The 19,883-nt window shown below is 40.4% G+C and overlaps 2 protein-coding genes across 4 annotated transcripts; one reads left to right on the top strand and one right to left on the bottom strand.

Moving 5' to 3' along the window:
* Positions 1-2,563: 2,563 nt before the first annotated feature.
* Positions 2,564-13,956, bottom strand: pax10 (paired box 10). Of its 2 annotated transcripts, XM_085466123.1 has the most exons (9): positions 13,797-13,956; positions 9,862-9,960; positions 8,810-9,037; positions 8,427-8,624; positions 6,855-6,937; positions 6,563-6,719; positions 6,194-6,267; positions 4,620-4,752; positions 2,564-4,521 (listed from the first exon to the last, which is right to left on the bottom strand). In XM_085466123.1, the coding sequence occupies exons 3-9, from the start codon at positions 8,913-8,915 to the stop codon at positions 4,421-4,423; spliced, it is 852 nt and encodes a 283-aa protein (XP_085322249.1). In that variant the 5' UTR covers positions 8,916-9,037; positions 9,862-9,960; positions 13,797-13,956; the 3' UTR covers positions 2,564-4,420. The 2 variants fall into 2 exon arrangements, with proteins under 2 accessions (XP_085322249.1, XP_085322250.1); XM_085466124.1 differs by lacking the exon at positions 9,862-9,960.
* Positions 13,957-14,748: 792 nt separating this feature from the next.
* LOC146703024 (serine protease 27-like) lies at positions 14,749-19,580 on the top strand. 2 transcript variants are annotated; one of them, XM_085466122.1, is made up of 6 exons: positions 14,749-15,002; positions 17,497-17,609; positions 17,710-17,789; positions 18,251-18,522; positions 18,758-18,918; positions 19,111-19,580. In XM_085466122.1, exons 2-6 carry the CDS (start codon positions 17,541-17,543, stop codon positions 19,366-19,368), a joined length of 840 nt encoding a protein of 279 aa, XP_085322248.1. In that variant the 5' UTR covers positions 14,749-15,002; positions 17,497-17,540; the 3' UTR covers positions 19,369-19,580. The 2 variants fall into 2 exon arrangements, with proteins under 2 accessions (XP_085322248.1, XP_085322247.1); XM_085466121.1 differs by lacking the exon at positions 14,749-15,002 and adding an exon at positions 16,427-17,291.
* The last annotated feature ends 303 nt before the right edge of the window (positions 19,581-19,883 follow it).

Consider the following 19,883-nt stretch of genomic DNA (forward strand, 5'->3'; position numbering starts at 1 on the left):
GGCCTCCTTTACTTATCTCTGTCTTCCATCATTTTGGTCCACAATGTGACCACTGGCATTTCTGAAAGAGTACAAACGCACAGCTGAGTCTTGTCCTGTTGCCGTGGCTCTCCTATGCTTTGCCATGTGTTTTGCAATGGTTTTCTGTTTTTTCCTACGTAAAAGTCAGAGGACTATTCACTGTACACTAGTCTATGCACTCTGTGGCTTATGTGAAGCCTCACATGATTAGTGGGTCAAAACATCTTCACATACCTAAACAAGTCCAGTTGCCTTCTTATCACGCATTCAAGCCAAGCAGCACAGGCTGTTTACATTTAGGTTCACAAACCTGTTTATTTACTTATTCATTTGTTTATTAATTTAAACATTTTCAAACCTGAAAATACAGACCAAATGAGACAGAGGACTCATGTACAATTCAGTAGAAATAGAAAGAACCTGTGGCTTTGTGGGCTCTCACACTAGACAAGATTTTTCAGGTCCGAGTCAGTATCACCATTTTTTACCTGATGCTTTGACCTGTCTTTGTTCTGGTACAGGTAATAAAATAGAAGAGACTTAGGGAGTCATTTCTTTAATTTTTCTTTAATTATTATCTGGGTCACATCAAATTATTGGGTTAGAGCAACCACAAACATCATCCTAATGTGTAGTAAACATACTTTGTGTGATTGTATATCCTTCTAAGATCCAGGAATTCATTCTTGTTCTCTGTGTAGGATATGAGTCTGAGACCTCAAGCATAGTTTATGCAATATATATGAGTCCTAATGTCCTATCAAGAGACATGTTGTGCTTTTGCAGTGATGCCACATTTGTAGGGTTTGATTTACAGACAACGTGTAAATTCTTTTCAAAAATGAGAGGCACTGCAGCTTCCATGTTCCATAGCAACAATGGTTCATCTGTATTGATTGTATCTATTTTGAAAAATCCAATTGTTTCTTCAATTTAGTAGAATGTCGGAAATGTACAGTAATTTTAACACTTAACAAAACACAACTTCACTTATTCAGTCTCTTTGTCCAGAGGGCTGAGTGAACTGCCAAAGGGAAGTGAAACTTATTATTTGTCAGGAAAGGAAACACATTAGAGCAGCTAGGAGAAACCTCAGAGGATGACAAATGCCAAAAAAATGAGTATGACAAAATATACAAAAAAATATACAAACTTTGCAAATACAAAGTTATTTGCAAACAGGGTGATAGAAATTAAATTGAAACTTTTAAAGACATTTTAGCCTTTTTTAACAGCACATGGAAACTGCTCAGGGAATTTCTGGAAGTTCTGTCTACCTTTACTCATCAGTCTACGTCTACATTTCTGGAGAACGGATGATGCTGCATTTGGCTTGAGTGCTCTGGCATCTCATAGCACATTATGTTTGTGGGTCTACATTTCCATTCGCTCTGCAAAGCATAACTGGTGTTATCTTTCCCTGCCCCCTCCCCCCCGTCTTCCTCTCCTCCCGTATTTAATTTCTGTTCATCCTCCAGGGCCCAAGTGAGTGGAGCCATTAGCGCATAAATGCAGCCCCGCTAATGGCAGGCCAGTTTCCATCATGCCCACTTCATGTCGCTGCCCTGTGGGAAATGATCAGTCTTTTAGCTGCTCAATATTTAGTAGTAGTGGTTGACAGCATATGTTCCATTCATGCTGTTGAACAAAAGATTCTGAATGGTGAACTCTGGGAAATTGAGTTTAAACAATCTTGCTGGAATGGACAGATGATGTTTTCCAGTTTTCCTGTTTGTTCAAGAAACAGCCTAATACTGTTGGCCTGTACTCTACGGCACCATGCAAAAGTCTTGAGTCACCCATCATTTCTTTATATTTTGATAGATAAATGGGAAATAAATGCAAAAATGTATCAACACATACACACATGGAAATGCATGATAAAAGCCAGAAACAACGTATGTACAAATCTAGGGAGTATGACCCCCTTTATTCTTCTACACAGCCTGAACTCTTTTAGCAAAGCCTTCTTCTCATTTCTTTAATTAGTCTCCAGTAAAAGTTCTCTAGGCTTCTTGTAGGACTTTCAACCCTAATCTTTGAATGTTGGCTGCCTTTCTGTTGTTGTTATTCCTGCTTCAGTAATGTTGATGTCTGGGTTTTAGCTCCTCAGACGGGGCTTCAGAGATCAGCTGAAGGGTCAGATGCGTATTTAGGATCTGACCTATCTCCCAGGTCCTGTGTCAGGTCTTTGCTGAATTTATTTTTCACATTTCATGCACATGACTTTTAGCTGTTCATCTTCTCTACATAGTCATTTTTTAGGCCTACTACTTCTTTTGTCCAGCACTTGTCCCGTATCCTCAAATTTTTTAAGCACACACTGCACACCAAGCATGCCGAGGTTAACTGCAAATAACCTTTGATTTACTAGCCAATGGTCCAATTTGACTGTATTTTGGAATGAATAATGTTGCTACGTAAATAGCTGACCAGTTACTAGCCTGTTACCAATCTACATACACATCACTATTATCCTTTTCTTTTAAAACTTGTGAAACCATGCAAGTGCAAAACAATGTCACAAACGCAGACCTTTAATGATTCATTACACACAGTTTAATTTTCATTAAAGGGATCCAAGGCCTTCACAAAAGGGTTGACTCTTGGTAGCTATACAGTACTAACACAACACACAACAACAAAAACAACACAAAGGACTTGTGTGAACGAGTGAAAACACAAATAAATAAGGGCCGAAAGACATTTCGTATGAGATGCATCAATAAAACCAATAGTCAGAGGAAAGTGAGCAGAGGTTCAAACTCTGCAGATTACAGCAACAGCTTTTTGTACAATACTTGATTTCATTTCTGATAGGAGCTGATTGTCTGTAGCAGCTTGTTTTGGTCATGCACATTTGTTAAAGCCATTGCTGTTGTATTGACAGTGTTGCATTAACTTCACAGTTATTTACCTCTACTTCCAGCTTTGATTGTCTTTTGAGTGTTTGCACTATGTTTTTGTACTGATTGTCATAGGCTAATAAATATTTATGATGTGGTGTATCGTGTATATATCACTGCAAACTTTGTTATGGAATTGCTTCTGATTTCTTGATTGATTGAATAAAAAGATTACATCCACAGCATATAGAATAGAGACAAAATGTAGCTGATTTACAGTTTGCCCCCCAAAAATCTGCTAATGCCATTTTTATTATTGTGTAGACTGATTTTATGATCAGCCAGTACTGACATCAGCATTACTAATCAAACTTGTGCTTTGAGAGTGAATGAGCCTACAGCATGCTACATTCTTCCCTCCAATAACATCCGACAATATTTCACACTTATCTTCATCATACACAGATGTCTGTACAAAAATATGTGGTCTCAGTGTAATGTTGCTGGCAGGAGAGGCAGGATTTACACTTGTTATGGTATGTTTTGTTTTTTTGTTTTTTTGTTTTTAGTTTCAGTACAAGTGATTGCTGTAAGCAAGTCTAAAATCTTCACAGTAGCCTCACACAGCTTATGCTTAGCGAACAAGCTAGCTATCACAATATCTTTGAGCTGCTCAAGTAACAAGAAACTGTGGTTACACTTCACAATACACCTGACATACGCTGGCCTTAAGGATTGATCTTAAAGCTGAAGGGTAGAAGTAAAGTCAGGTATAATTTAAAACTCAAAGCAATCTCCTGCACCCTTTTTTGATAAACGATCCGAGTGCTTGTGGTGGATGGTTGACCTCTGGGAGGATGGTTTCGCTGGAGGTTAAAAGCAAGTTTTGCTGTTAAATCGATAGTCCTCTTGCGAATATTGTAGGGTCATCACCTTACAACATAAAACCCCTTGAGATGGCTTCTGCTGTCAACTGGCACTATTTAATTAAACTGAACAGAATAAACAACATTTTTGCAACATAATTCTAAAATGTAAACACTTTTTTTTTTCGGAAATGTGTATTGAGCTTTAGGAAGACCAGTATTTTCCTCTTTGTTCTTTTTAGTGCTTTGGCTTGGATCATATATACTTATAAAAGAAAAAACCAGACTGTGTAATGGAATTTTGGAAGGTTTCAAAGCTAAGTCTTAAATATCAAATGCTACATTAAACCCTGATTTAATCCTGACTCTAATCCTAAACACACCTCAGACTGATCCTATACCTAACCCTGACTTCAGCGCTATGTACACATACTATCCAAAAGTGCAACCTGATAATACTAAGATAACACCAGTACAGCCGGAGTACTGTTAAGTGCAACCAAAGCTGCTCTTGGCTGAATTTGTAAACATTTAATGCATTTTTGGGGTCTGCAACCCCTTCGAGGCCCCTCTATAGCTCAGCCCTGTGCTTGCTTATATTCTTTTCTTCGCACTCGTTTTATTTTACATGCCCTTTTTTTCCTTCTTCTTCTCTCGTCGTGCTGATTGGCAACGATTGTCTGTTGTTCACTGTAATCTGGCCCAGTACTGACCCAGGCTCTGACTCATGCTCTGCGGCTCAGTTCCTGGGACCTGGACTGGCACTGACACCCCAGGCGATATGAGCCCTGAATAGAGGAGAAAAACAGTCAGAAGCGTAAAGAGTCAGACAGAAATCACAGATAGAAATAAAGCAAATAACAAAGTGATGCTAATAAACGCTCACCCGTGTTGGAGTTGGCCGAGGGTGGAGACTGCAGATGAGGGGAGGAGTACGCTGATGAGTCAAAGCTGCGTGGTGCAGAAGGAGATGGAGGTAACATGCAGGAGTAGGAGGAGGCCGACTGGGGAGGAATTGACTGAGAGCGGACACAGGAGTGGAGAAAGATGTTGGTACGCATTACATACAAGTCTACTTTTAAGAGCAGAATCATTGCTGTCTACTAGACCAGCGGTCTCCAACCTTTTTTGCGCCACGGACCGGTTTATGCCCGACAATATTTTCATGGTGTCGCGGATAAATACAACAAAATAAAACTAGTACCGGTACCGAAAAAAAGAAGATTTATTCATAACACACGTGAAAAGACCCAGGAAAACAGAGTAAATGATAAAAACGATAACAAAATAATGCTGAAAACCGATAAAAACCCTGAAAACTATACATTTGACACCTGAGTCTCAACTCTCGCGGCCCGGTACCAAAAGACTCACGGACCGGTACCGGTCCGAGGCCCGGCGATTGGGGACCGCTGTACTAGACCATGTAGCACTAAAACAGTTACAGCAACATGGTTTGGGTTTAACCACACGGAGGTGCTAGAGGCTTGTGGTATGGTCGGATTGTGGTTCAGCGCGGCGGCAACAGCAGCGTCACGCTTTTGTTTAATACTGCAGATGCAAAAAGAGTCAAGGTTTTCTTTCAAATCTTTTTAAAGATTTAAACGTTGCGATGATAATATTTTCAGAAATCAGACCGGGAAGACATTTCTAATGCATTATTGTTGAGGCTCTGGCACACATGAATTACAATCCACTGGAAACCCACAGAGCTGCGCATCCTACATCCCTCAAAGTGGGGATTAGCTGCAGGCTCCTGACAAAGAATGTGAAAGCAAACTGCATTTTCGTTAAAAAACCATTTCATATTCTATAACAAACCTTTTGTTCAAAGGCTTTTATACAATATTGCAAACCTTCCAGCTTTCAGAACAATGCCAAAGTCTGCCAAGGCCTTCAACCTGACACACCCTTTGCATTTTCCACAGGAGAAATGTTCAATGCAAAATGAATTTGGAATTCAGTGGTTGAAAAATATGATTAATAAAGTTTGGCTGATAAGAAGGAGCTATAAGTTGTCAGAAAAACAAGTGTACATCTCCAGTTTCGTGTATTGGGTGCTTTGCTTGAAGCCACATCTATAAGAACCTTATTAAGAACTGACTGGATCTATTTGACTGTAAAAATGTCCAAATTATGGCATTATGTCAGTCAAAATTTGAGAGAAGCAAAAAACAACCCTAATGTAATTCATATTCATTCACACGATGTCACAATCGTTCATCAGTTTAAAAAAATCAATCAATTTAAAGGTCTTTCAAACCATATGTCTCTAATATTAAAGAATACTGCTGTGACCACGTTTTATTATCAGCTGCAGAATCATTTATTAATTTTGATTAATATGAATTTCAGAGCCTAGAAGTGATAATAAACAGGTTCTGATCTGTTATGATGAATGTGATGTAGTTTGGAAGGTGCTGATGATAAATGATGAATGACGAATGATGAATTTCCAACCTGGACTCCAGATGAGAAAACTGACAGGGAGCTGTAGCTGGGCAGGGACGACTCAGCCTGACTCAACATGGACCCTGGAGAGAGAGAGAGGAAGAGAGCGAGACACACAGGGTGCACGCACAGTGAGCATGTGCGCACAAATTTACGCACAAGCATCTCGCAGTGGAAATGTTTTAATATAGATGCGCTCTAATGGAGAACCTCTAATGGTTTGCCAGCCTGCAAATGTCAAGCAGAGGGAGCTCTGAGGCTGGTAATTATAAACTACTAAAATATTCCTGTCACCAAATACATAAATTATTGAGAGAATAGGTAAAGTCTTGCTTTCAGGCTCCTCGTGTGCTGTATGAGTTAAGTCAACAAACACACCTGAACTGCTGCTGTGCTGCTGATGATAGACAGACGTGTTGAAGGAAGTGCTCAGGGGGGCTTGGCTCTGCGAGCAAGAAGTCACACCGCCTGACCTCCGCTGATTGCGCAGCTTCTCCTCTCTCCTCCACTTGGCTCTTCGGTTTGAAAACCACACCTGCCAATCAAAGAGTCCCGTTGCACCCGTTTGTCTTGTTGTTAACAGCTACATTGGTCTATATATTTGGATTCTGTTACAGGTTAGGCCTAACAAATAAATGGGACTGTAGAGGAGGACTGAGAGCTTTCTCACCTGTATCCTGGCCTCAGGTAAATCGATCTTGTTCGCTAATCTCTCCCTTGCAAAAACATCTGGGTAATGCGTCCTTTCAAACTCTGCGGAAGATATAAAGCATCATCAAACACACAAAGTGAGTCCTAAGCCTGGCATGCTCTTCACCTATTTTGGAACCATCATATAATTTAGTCTGAATTAGAATTAAGCAAAAATTGACTTTTATAGAGTCATTTTAGCAGAAATCAACCAACTACATATTGGGTAATTACTGCTTAATATCAGCATTACTAATTATCCTTCTTTGGAACATATAAATCCAGGATGCTGAGCTGTATCCTTACAACCATTTTTGAAATATTTATCTGTTGCACTTTGTATAAAATATTTATGATTATGGAACACGCAGAAAGTTCATATGAAAGGATTCAAGTTGAGAAGCTGTCTAAGCACTTTATTTCACAGAAGGCTGAGTAAAAGTAAACTGAAGAAAAATCCTTGCAGGTTATTGTTTTTCTTAATTAGTATTGGAAAATTGCATTGTTTGTCACTTATTTGCATATAAAGTGACTTACTACAAGGTGTCTAACAAATGGTGTGGCTTGAAACCAGACACTTCGTATTAGTGAGAGTTTCACTTTCAGAGCATCAAAGGAGTTCATTTCTAGGTGACAAACTGCTGACATTTTTGTTGTTGACAAGTCGAAACGCGAATGTGCCTCACCCTGTAAGCGGCAGTCTGATTCATCCTGATGAACTCTGAAGTTTCAGATCTAGTTGTCTTTATAGTCTGAACTGTTTCCGTTCAAATGTTTTAGTAAAATGTCAAGAGAGAAACCGAAACCCGAAAAGTCAGTAAATGATCTGAAATACTTAATGAATACTTATTTAGCAAAAATAATGATACATTTGCAAATTGAGTCTTGCAAATTGTTATAATTGGCTTGGTTATAATTGGCGTCCGTGTCAACACATGATTGTTATTGTGCCTTGGCTGTGCAGTGAGGTCAGTGTACCTCATTAATGTCATTTGCACAGAGTGACCACAGTGATACATTTCCACTCGGCTGCACAGTGGACATTGCGTCCTTATTTAGCTCAAGGGCCCTTTGCAGCCATATCCAGTCAAGGGTGGCTTTCTGATCCCTCTCAGAGGGTATCGGGGCTACGAGGGCCAGATCTCGCTGCATAATACAAACGCGGCAAACACGCATTATCAAACCTCTGCTTTACATGTCCCTGGAGGCTATTCTGGACCAGATCGGGAATATTTGTGGAGTGAGGATTGTGGATAATTTGCATCTGGTAATGTTTATTCTCATCTGCAGGCTCTGATAAAGATGATGTCCTTCCAAAATATACACGGGATGATTTTTGATTTTTCTCATTTGCATCCCCCCCCTCCCCACAGCCATTTAAGAAACTCCTGCAAACAAGGTGTAACAAATATAATCCAATAGAAAAGGTGTTGTCAGGGGGGGGGAAAGCAGCAAGACAAGCTGTGTCATGACACGCTCTGGTCTGGCTCGCACCAGTGGAGAGCAGCGATTGGCTGCAAGGAGAGTGCTGTGCGTGCTTGCATGGCCTGACCTTTCTCCAGAGCCTCGATCTGCTCCTGCGTAAAGCTGGTCCTGTTCCTCTGCAGCTTCCTCTTGAGCTGCAGCCTCAGCTGAGACTCCTCGCCCTCATCCCGCTCCACGGGGACTCCTCCTCCTACCCTGCCCGCTCCACCCCCCCCTGCCTCGGCTCCCATGCTGCCCTCCGTGTCCAGCAGACATCCCTCAGACACTGGCAGCAATGAAGGTGACAAAAGAGATGTGTGTTACATGGGTGTGTGTCTCATATTTTAAGATCGTAAAGGCTGGTGATGTAGCCACGAAACGACTTTGAAAGTGGTTTAAAATCAAAGACATATTCCTTGTGATCTGTGAGGGCTGTGTTATGATCTAGTGAGACAGAAAATGTCCTCTCACCTGTGCTATGTTGCGTCTGGATGGCGGTGGGATCATGGTACCAGTTGTTAGGCCCACTCCAGTTAGAGCTGCTCTGTAGGTTCAGCATGGTTAACTTCTCATACATAATACGAGTGTCCAAACCACCATGAAGAGAAATAAAAGAGTCCCGTCCTGCGTGCGTGTTTGACCCTGTTTACTGGCACCTTGGCTCCTCTCTCCCTTCTTCAATCCTCCAAATCGTACCTCCTAAGGTGGGGTGGGGAGGCAAGGTTTAGGGGTAGGGGAAAAGAGGAGAAGAAGAGGAAGAAGAAGAAGGAGGAGGGGTTCATATCGCATGAATTCACACATGGTTGGCATTGTAGTGAATTAGCCTCATGATGACAGGCAGAAATGGAGTTAGTTACATGCTCGCTGTCGTAACGAGTGTGTGTTATACATTGCTAGGCTAGTATACCAGAGGGAGATGAAGTACATTAGAAACCACTCTGAAAGGCAGTACATTTGTGGTGTTACTTGCTTTCAGCTCCTTTCCCCGCCCCCAGTAAACCAAAACATGTTCGCAAGTCTGTGCAGCCAAAAAACAGGCAATCACATACTGTACAGCGGCTTTGCGAGCAAGATCAGCCATAAAGCATCCAAAACAAACTCATGGTTAATGGTCACTGTGAAAGATAAAGTGCAAACGTATTTCATTTATCAGTGTTATCAGCTTAAATAAATATTTACCCAGCTCAGAGTTAAAACAAAAGAAACACAAAAAAAAACCCTGCTCTCTTTTCCTGTTGGTTTATGTTTGAGGTGGGAAGATTTCCTCATTGGAGAGTTATACAAGAAGGGTAAAGGTATGTCATTACGGAGCCACATCTTACAAACTACAGCCGTGATAAAATGTCAAAGGTCAAATGTGATTCCGTTAGATCAGGGTGCACAGGGATGACAATTTAAATATAAAGTCCAGAAATCTTTTAAATAAATATCAGTGGTGACGATGCTGACCCCATAGCCCGCGATAAACCGGCAATTAAAGAAGCAACCAAACGAAACACACAGCACAATTTCTTCAAACTTACCAAGCGTCCAGATGAAATGATGAGGGGGTCCTGTGTGTGTTACTCGCCTCCTCCGTGGACCTCTATTCCCCTGGTCCCCCAACGTCCCTTGTTCTCCAGCTTTGTTGACAATACCGTGTGTGTGTAGATGTGCGTGTGTGTGTGGAAAGAGGAGAGTAGGAGAGAGATGGAGAGAGTTAGACAGGGTGAGAGCAAGTGAAAGAGTGAAAGGGGGGGCTCTGGAGAGAAATGCGTCTGCGGGCACTCTTGTCCTCCGAGCGATGGGGAGAGAGAGAGAGAGAGAGAGAAAGCGAGCGAGAGAGAGAGAGAGAGAGAGAGCCACCGAGGGGTGACAAAGTGAGTCAACATCAGTGTCAAGTTTGAACTTAATGCCAGCAAGAGGAGGAGGGGAGGCCGAGAGACTAGAGCATAAAGCACAGATAATGGAACGATAGTGGCTGATGAATAGATGATGGAATTCAATTTTAGCCATAAATTACACATAAATATTAAGTACAACCAGCTGTCAAGTGTCTAGCAATCAGACACGTAACATAATTAAACTTGCTGTCCTAACTAGCGGGGCCTAATTTGTACTGATTCTTGTTTATAGATGTTTAAATGATGTGATTGACAAAACTTTGATAAAGCTTTGACATATCTATATGTACCTGCTGTCCTGCTGCTACTGCAGAGTCTTGTAGGCATGAGAAGATTCAGTGACTACAAGATAATTGGGAATCATGATGATTGTTGGGAAATAAGACTTTACATCATCGTGAAAATGATGTGAATTAATGTATGCAATGAAATTACTTAGGGACAGGTGTTAGGGCCATAGGCTTAATAATACATATTTTAATACAGAGTCATCAATTTGAACTGCTGAAAATATGTCAAGCATGTTACTTAATTTAAAAAAAAACATAAATATAACAAGTAAGCAAGCAAAATGTTTCTGTCTATTGTGTAATATTAAGGTTAACATTACATTTTATTTTCTTCCAGCTTGTCTAAGAAGCTGGATTGAGGAAGGATGAGCAATCATTTTACTACAAATCTCATTAGATACAAAAATATTCTTTATGACCAGATATAATTAAGGAAAAAAGTTCATTTGCAACCTATAAATACGCTATTTTAGCTATTATTATTAAGCTCATTATTATTTATTTATTCACTGATATTTAAACCTTTGGGATAAATGTACATTTGTTTTTCTGGAAATCTGAATTAAAACAACAGATAGTCTGTTTTAAATGATCTGTATATTCATTCGTCATTTTATCATTTTATAAAACTATGAAATTTCCCTTTTAAGACAAAAATGTCATAGTTTTATGATAATGTATTTTTAGAACATAAACATGTCACGCTATAAAGCAAGTTAAAATGCTGTTTAACAAAACCATTCACTAATTTATTCAGTTAATTATCTTTTACTTTGGCCTACAGCGGCGACTCGCCTGCATTATCATTTGTAGGATTTTCAAAGAAAGAAAAATAATTAGGAAACATGTTTACATAACTTTCTTTAGTTTTCATTTTTAGTTATAATTTCAGAAGAAATAGATTTTACAATTCAGGATCCCTTCGTGTATCAGGTTTAAATATTCTCATTTCTCATCTTAAATGATGACTCAGGTATCAAATAATTTCTGGTTTGTTTTACCTGCCTGTGATCTAATTAACTAACTGAGTCCAGCTATACAGTCAAAAGCTTTCAAAAGCAGCTATTTGATATCAGACAACCAAAGTTTTTAAATCTTTACACTGGTGTTTCGGGCCTGTTTAGATGCTGCAGATGGCCAGGTGGTTTGAATTCCACCTTTTGGGAGAACACCCAGGTATTGTTCCCTGACCACAGAGGTATTGTTCCTCTGCTATAACACGCAGAGCTTACAGCTATGGGACAATGAACAAAGGCAGCGTGTGGCCCCACAGTGGGTTAAAGGAGCACCATACTGAAACCCTTGGCGATAGACACACAAGGTCTGAGTTTAGGTGTAAGTAATGACGCAGGTATGACGGTACACGGTAGAGTCGAAGCCCGAGAACAGAGAAGAATCAGGGTTTAAATATATCTCTTTGCAACGGAAGAAAGGAGAAGAGAGCGATGAAAGATGGGAGCAGAGAGGCAGAGGAGAGAGATGGAGAGAGTGAAGAAGAAGTATGTGACTTTGGGGTGGGTGTAGGGGCTTGGGGATGGGGAGGGTGCCAGCTTGTTTTATTTCCGGTTGACAAGACTTTGCGCTCCCTTTCTCTCTGTCGCTCCCTCTCTCTTTCATACTCTGCTATTCTTTCGCCGCTGCCCCCATTGCTTCATCCAAGCCCCCCTCCCTGCACCTCCCTCTTTCTCTGTTACTTTCCTCCAAGACGTGCCTCGGAGAAAAGAAAAAGACTTGACAAGTTCAAAGGTAAAAAAACAAGGAAGAACAGTGGTGGAAGAAACGTTTAGACACTTTAATTAAGAAAAAAATATTGAATACTTCTTAAAAGAAACCCTCACCCTGACAGGAATAACAGCATGACGTACTTTAAGCACGGATATTAGTTTTTATAATACAGAATAGATAAATTTCACAACTACTCATACATAATGCATATTGTGTGATTACATTGTTTTAAAAAAAGCTTTTTACAGTTGATTCAAATGAGACTTTATCTATTTCATGCTATTTCATAAATCTATTTAATACTTCATTTTTTGTCTCCATTTATTTATTTATACATCTATTAGTACATATTAACCGGCATCTGTGTGTGGACAGCAGAGAAATAATTTCATTGTACAGAGAAATGCTTTTCTTTTGCACACATGACAATAAGTACTTTGAATCTTTAGTTGGTTTAAGCTACTTTATGTGCTTTTAAGAAGTTAAATCAGTGCATGGTTAAGCTTTCGGGCAATCTTATACAGAACAAGTATGTTTATCACGTTTCATGTAAAATAATAATTTTCAGAGGAAGTCATTTTACTGTAATAGGAGAACAAGGGGAACCAAACTGTAGAGCTTGTGCAAAAAAAACAAAATCGAAAAAGAAGTTCCTAAAAATGTAGTAACAAAAAATACTAATAGTGAATACAGAAATCAGGGAATAAGTGAAAGAGTGTTGAGTAACAAAAACTGCTCAGCTGATTTAAAACTGGACCCAAAAATATAGCATTAACACATTACACACACACACACACATTTGCCCCACCCTCTTGTCTTTTTTTTAGCTTGTTAACCTTTTGTTTTTTTCCTGTATTCTGAAATCATTGTTGCATCTTATTGTGTTCCAGTTGTTGGAATGTGGCTTAACCTATGTGATCCCTATGTGCCGACTGGAGTAATGTGTGTGTGTGTGTGTGTGTGTGTGTGTGTGTGTGTGTGTGTGTGTGTGTGTGTGTGTGTGTGTGTGTGTGTGTGTTTGAGTCTCTGTGCGTGTGTGTGACGGCGCGTGCTTCACTGCAAAGATTCATGTAGCTCCGGGACATGCATTTTTTTAGTGCATCTTGTTAGTTCATTCCTGTCACCTCTCTCTCCCGCTCTCTCTCTCCCTCTCTCTCTCGCCATCCCTTGCTTTTTCAGCGCTGAAGGGGGGATGGGGAAGGGGAGGTGGACTGGGCCGGGAGGGGAGGGAAGGGGTGGGGGCAGTGGAGGTGGAGGCAGTCACCATGGTTACAATGCCACGACAAATATTCATCAAGTTGTTAAAATAAAAACAAACGGGAGTGCATTATAATTGCTCTTACTGACTGGATCCAATAATGTGTTCATATATTATGAGTGAGAGGAGCAGAGAGGAATTGCTCGTGCTCAAAAAAAAAGGAAAGACAGAAAAAAGAGCCTGTTAGTGGTAAAAAGGGGATATCGGGTGTCCTGGAGGCAAACACAAGTGAGGCACACACTCACACGCACTCATTTCAACTCTTTTCTTTTTGTGTGTGTGTAACTTCATTTTCCCATTACCTGCGTATGGAATTCCCTATGAGTACTTTCGTGAGTCTCCCCTCTCTTTTCTCTTTGTCCCTCCATCTCTCGCTCTTCCTCTACTGTTGTGTAGCCTCGGGCGATACTGTGATGTGTCCTCCCTCTGTCCCTCCCTCCCTCTCCCTCTCTCTCTGTCCCTGTCACCTTCAATTGCTCTGTGAAACTAGACACACTGCCTGGGGCAGGGAGGGAGGGAGGGAGAGACACAGGCAGGGAAGAGAGGAAAAAGAGAAAGGCAAAAAAGAGAGAAAGACAGACAGCTTTATAGACAGACAGAAGGAATAAACATTTGGTGTCATGTAAAGAAAAATAGGATTACCACAGACCACATGTGTGGCCAACATGTAAAAACAAAATCAGCTGAGGTGATGTTTACAAGTTTGACAATAAGATGTAATCCTCTAATAATGTTATGGGGGAAACAACAGAAAGACTATTTGTCCAATTTAGTGCATGCTTGACCCTGGTTGTGTGTCCCTTGCACACCTGTTAAGCAGATATGGACTATGATCCTTTTGATCTATAAACACATAATATAAGCATGAGGGCAATATAGGTGCAGCTGAATCACACAGGGGCTTTTTAGAATGTGTGCAGTATTGTCAGTTTTATAAAATTAGTCAATAAAATATTTTATGGTTAACTTTGCTAACAGTCGCATGGAGTGTTTATAGGCATAACAATACTGGGTTCAAATGAAAGGCTTATTAATTACTACGCGCAATGTTAATGCAGAGGCAGATTAGACCACTGCCCAACACAACTTTTATACCACTGCTGCCCTAAATTAATAGTACTGGGGCCCGTTCTTCGTACGTGGCTTACTACATCCAAGATCAAATGACACATCCAAGACCAAATCATCGCGCTAACCATGAGCTCGCTAATCCGGTTCTCCGAACACACCTGCTGTTGACGATCAGTACAGCTGGATGAAGTAATGTGAGATCACTGGGTGTCGTAAAAGGGGCTACGCATCGATAGTGGAAACATTGATCGGCAACCCTCTGATTGGTCGGCGAAAATGTCGAAGGAGCGCGCTCGGTATTTTTCGGCAGCAGAGCAAGAACTCTTGAGTGAGGGATTTCAGGAGTTTCAGAGTTTAATCAGAACGCAAGGGAACACTGCAAAGGCTGCAAAAGCAAGGAGAGAGGGCTGGCAGAAAGTTGCTGACAAATTAAACTCGTAAGTAATTTAATAATAACAATAATAATGGAGTGGATTTATATAGCGCTTTTCAAGGCACCCAAAGCGCATGACAATGCCACTATTCAGTCACTCTCACATTCACACACTGGTGGAGGCAGCTACGGTTGTAGCCACAGCTGCCCTGGGGCAGACTGACAGAAGCCAGGCTGCCATATTGCGCCATCGGCCCCTCTGGCCAACACCAGTAGGCGGTAGGGTAGATTTATCATATCACACTATATTATCCAATATTATATTACATTATATTATATTATAATATGTTATATTACATCCCCTTTAACATTAGAGCCACAACAGGACCCACTAGAACATGGGAACAAGTAAAAGTGAAATATAAGAATATTCTACAGAATGGTAATATTTATCACTTATATTGCTTTTCGTCTCTTGGAAAGAGACCCTGGAATAATCTGTTTGTTTGTTTATAACAGCAACCAAGAGAAGGGCAGAGCAAACAAAGACAGGTGGTGGTCCTGCACCCCCTCGTCAACAAGTTGGTTAAGTAGGCCTAAATAATACCCTCACGGGAAAATCGATATCTCTCTATGAGCACACTGTCGCGCTGAGCTAAAGGATCCTGTCTGTCCCGCAATATACGCTGAATTCTGAAAACTCTCCTTATCAATCTTGCACCTTCCGCAATGGGCTGCTCGCGTATACGGACAGGACATGGCTGCGACAGGCTTCCCAAATCCACCTTCGCTTTTATAGCCGTGGTCTCTCATCTTGATTACACGAAGTAATTTACAATTACTACTCTGAAATATGACTTACATCTGTAATAATCACATACATGTAATAGAATGTTAATAGTACATTTCCCTTTTTTAGGAAATGACCTGTATGTATCTGTGTGAAATCAATAAAAGGATCAAGTGCTGCATTATCTTTAGTTACATTGATGTTATTTATTTATGGTGAAACAGTGGTGGAATATCGCTGTTGCTTTCGTATAAATGAAGCGGACATACCTGCGTGCCCGCGATCTAATCCTGTTTACATAAAGTAAACCTGCTCCCGAGCAGGTTTACGCTTACGGCTCTGTTGCTATGACAGCAAGTCCCGGATGAGCTTCGGGGAACCGAACGATCCAGGATCACGCGAAATCGTCAACAATCTAATCCAGCTAACTTACTTAGCGAGGTACGAAGAACGGGCCCCTGGTCATTACCAAAATATTTTTTCTATTTTTTTCTAATGGAAAAAGAGCACCAGTGCCGACAGGCTCTTTAAATAAAATTATATTTTTAGTGCTAAACTATGATTATTGTTTTTAGCCATGAATTTTCAAATTTACAAATTTGAATGAGTAGCCTATAGACAGATGCCTAATAAATAACAATATAATTTATAGTTTTAAACTAGATTTTGACAGATTTCTTCAATATTTGTGTTTTTATGTTTTATTGAGAGGTGGTCTAATAACGTTTTAGAATGTGCCTCAATGGTGATGTTCGGAGTTCTTGAAAAGTTTTGAGGTATTAATATGAAACTGTAAATTTATATGAATAAAAAGAATATTATATTATAACGTTATAATGAGATTAAACCGGTTATTTTCACTAAACAGTACACAATCAACTCATACTAATGCAGCTGGATATATAGCAAGAACATTAAAGCACAGCTCACATGACATTAACTCAAATAAAACAGTTACCAAGTAGTGGAGTAGTCTTGCTCCTCTTTACCAGTAAATACAGAAGTGAAACAAAAGTGCATTCAAATCAAAAACAGGCTTTCATCAACAGGCAAAATGTAAACAACTAAAATTTCTTGGTATGCAAAGAACACCTTTAATAAGCGGAAGAAAAAAAAACCCTGATACCTGTAACTAAATAAGGGGAGGACAATCTGATTGGTTGGGTTTTCCATTCGGTAAACGTTATTGGTTCCGGCGGATTCAGGGGGGGGAGCAAGACTTTCGGTTGGCTGTAGGTGAGCACACAGGTAGACAGACGATTAGGCGCAAAGCGAATACTCGGAATCTCAACGATACTGGTCAAACCCGAAACCTATGATTGTTTTTTTTTGACGCCGTTAAGCAGGGAGGGCGACTTAGACGATTAGAAATGTAATTTTTTTTAAAGACTTAACTGCACAGCTGGAGACTTTGATTAATGATAGAGGACGCTGGGACATATTTACAGTGTTTTATAATTGAGAGATAACCGCCTCGGTAGTAGTTGAACTACATTTGTGATAGAAAACATCGAATCATGTTAGTGATACCGAGATTTTCTGCTGTTTTCTGGTTCGTAACAGGTGAGTAGGTTCCCGTTAGCTTCCCTCGCCATTTTTTTTTCTTCCCCACCTGAAAAATATCTGCTGTCTGTTCTTGGCTGAGGAAGTCTTTCATTTTATTTCTTTCTTCTTATTTTTTTTTTAAGTAACATTAATTTAAAAAATAATAATAAGTAAAAAAAAAAAGTCCAGCTACCGTGGTGTACCTATACTTTCCCTCCTCTAGGTATTTTGGCTTCTAACGCCCAAGAATGTGGACGACCACCATTAATGCAGGACAGGATTGTGGGCGGGCTGGATTCGTTAGTAGGCGAGTGGCCGTGGCAGGTGGATGTACAGGTGAAGCCTTGGGAACTTAGATTTTTAGTAGATTTTCATGTATTAAATTGTAAAGTGTAGATTTGAATTACTCTACTCACTAAATCCTCATTGGTTACAGAAACACCCTGATGGTCATATCTGTGGAGGCTCTCTGATCACGGAAAACTGGGTTCTATCTGCAGCACATTGTTTCCCCAAGTAAGAACACTTTCCTCTTAGAAATGGGCCTGTTTCTGTTTTTTCTTCTTCTTCTTCTTCTTCTTCTTCTTCTTCTTCTTCTTCTTCTTCTTTTTGGAAGTCTTTCTTGTGTCCTCTCATTTGTTGAAAAAGAATGACATTAACTCATTCACTGCCAGCCATTGGCAGTGAATGAGTTAAACCCATTGACTCATTCACTGCAATTGACGGCTATAGACGTCAATGGCAGTGAATGAGTTAAAAACAGATTATGCTTGATTTGTTGTTGTTGTTGTTTTTCACCCACATGTAGCATTCTTGCATACAAAAACCATCTTATAGACAAAAATTGTGAAACCTAAACCCAGAACTGCTACTTTTTAAAGTTTCTGTTTTCACCAGTCCTCATTTCAGGGAACACCTGCTTGTAAAGTAAATGTTTAGCCTTTAATTCATTGTCTCTTTGTCTTTTTTCCCCCCAGTCCATCTGATGTTAGTTCTTACACTCTCTATGTTGGTCGCTACCAGCAGAATAGCTTCAATCCATACGAGTCCTCACATAAAGTGAAACAGATCGTGGTGCCATATGGTTATACTGACCCTTACAATGGAAAGGATGTGGCGCTGGTGGAACTGGCCAGCCCTGTTACTTGGTCAGATTATGTCAGTCCTGTATGCTTACCCACCTCTGACACCCTGTTCCCAAGTGGCATGATGTGCACTGTCACTGGCTGGGGGAACATCAGGGATAATAGTAAGGCTTTCTAAATTCATGACTTTATTCATTGCATGCATACATATGACTTTTGGACAGCATTTTTATCACCAGATACCTATTATTTTAGAAATGTATAACATTTCATCCCTATGGCCTTAGTGCATCGTGCATACACTTGCTCATTTTTGTGATCGAGGCTTTATATTTATACTGGACACAAACACTCGCCATCCTTTTTGTTCTTCATCCTCTGTCCTCGTATTCCCCTCAGTCCCTCTGCCAGGAGTCGGGACTCTGCAGAAAGTGCAGGTGCCAATCATCTCCCAGAGTTCATGTCAGGAGATGTACCAAACAGACCCGAAGGAGCAGGTGGACATCTTGTATGACATGATCTGTGCAGGATACCAGGAGGGCGGCAAGGACTCCTGCCAGGTAGTGTTGGATCAGCTGTTTGTGCTGTGTTTACATTAACAAAACAACAAGTGGCATTAAAAATATTTTGGATTACCCCCTTTTTCTTTTTTTTCCTGTAGTCAGCTAATCTCTGATTTGAGCAATCTTCTGTTTAAGCACTACTGAATTAATCTTTTGGATCCCCCCCCCCCTCTCTCTCTCTCTTCTCAGGGTGATTCAGGAGGACCTCTTGTTTGTCAGATGGTAAACGGGTCCTGGGTTCAGGCTGGGGTGGTGAGTTTTGGAACTGGCTGTGCTAACGCAAACAGGCCAGGTGTGTATACCAAGCTGACCAGCTACTCAGATTTCATTAGAAGCACAATACCAGAGATTCAACTCTATGGCCATGCTAATCAAAACAAGTGTGCAGGGGCTCTTGTTGTGTTGTTCAGCTGTGTGATCGCTCTAGTGATGGTACTTCAGAAATAAGACTCTGAAAGATGTAAAGCAATCGGAATTCGCAAAACTGATTGTAACGAGTATAGGTGGTTCAGATTATTCACAATCACAATATTTTACTTTGTATCTGACATGCAAATGATGACAAACTGATTTCTTCTATATGCTGAGGTTGTATTTTAAATCAAGTGAGTAAACATTATCTTTTGTACTTGAAATAAATTGTGGATTTGATACCTGAAGCCAACTTGGTGCTCTCTTCATCTTTGTGTTTGCATCAGTTTATACAGTCACTGGCTAAGGTTGGGCGACATGTAAAAATATTCCAACTGACAATCGTCAGTCCAATAACCAACGACTGATGTGGTATATGTCCATACTTTTTGATGGGTGAAGCAATGTAATCATGGACTGATATGCGCATTTAGAACACAGAATTACGGATGAACTACTTGCCAAATTGCAGACTGGAGGAGAAGGCACAGATAGAAATGGACTGTTACCTCAGCGAGGACGTTGTAGATGGAGAAAACGATCTACTGACT

Source organism: Copadichromis virginalis, linkage group LG8 (genome assembly GCF_057382275.1).
Source record: "Copadichromis virginalis isolate Kocher_CV1m ecotype Utaka linkage group LG8, C_Virginalis_male_GT1.1, whole genome shotgun sequence".
Classification (NCBI taxonomy): domain Eukaryota; kingdom Metazoa; phylum Chordata; class Actinopteri; order Cichliformes; family Cichlidae; genus Copadichromis; species Copadichromis virginalis.

Coding starts and splice junctions, on each gene's coding strand:
- LOC146703024 (XM_085466121.1), top strand. CDS start 17,246: ATGTTAGTGATACCGAGATTTTCTGCTGTTTTCTGGTTCGTAACAG. Junction 17,292..17,496: donor TGTTTTCTGGTTCGTAACAG/GTGAGTAGGTTC, acceptor TCCCTCCTCTAG/GTATTTTGGCTTCTAACGCC. Junction 18,919..19,110: donor GCGGCAAGGACTCCTGCCAG/GTAGTGTTGGAT, acceptor CTCTCTTCTCAG/GGTGATTCAGGAGGACCTCT.
- pax10 (XM_085466124.1), bottom strand. CDS start 8,915: ATGTATGAGAAGTTAACCATGCTGAACCTACAGAGCAGCTCTAACTGG. Junction 6,720..6,854: donor TACCTGAGGCCAGGATACAG/GTGAGAAAGCTC, acceptor TTTGATTGGCAG/GTGTGGTTTTCAAACCGAAG. Junction 6,268..6,562: donor GCAGCACAGCAGCAGTTCAG/GTGTGTTTGTTG, acceptor CTCTCTCTCCAG/GGTCCATGTTGAGTCAGGCT.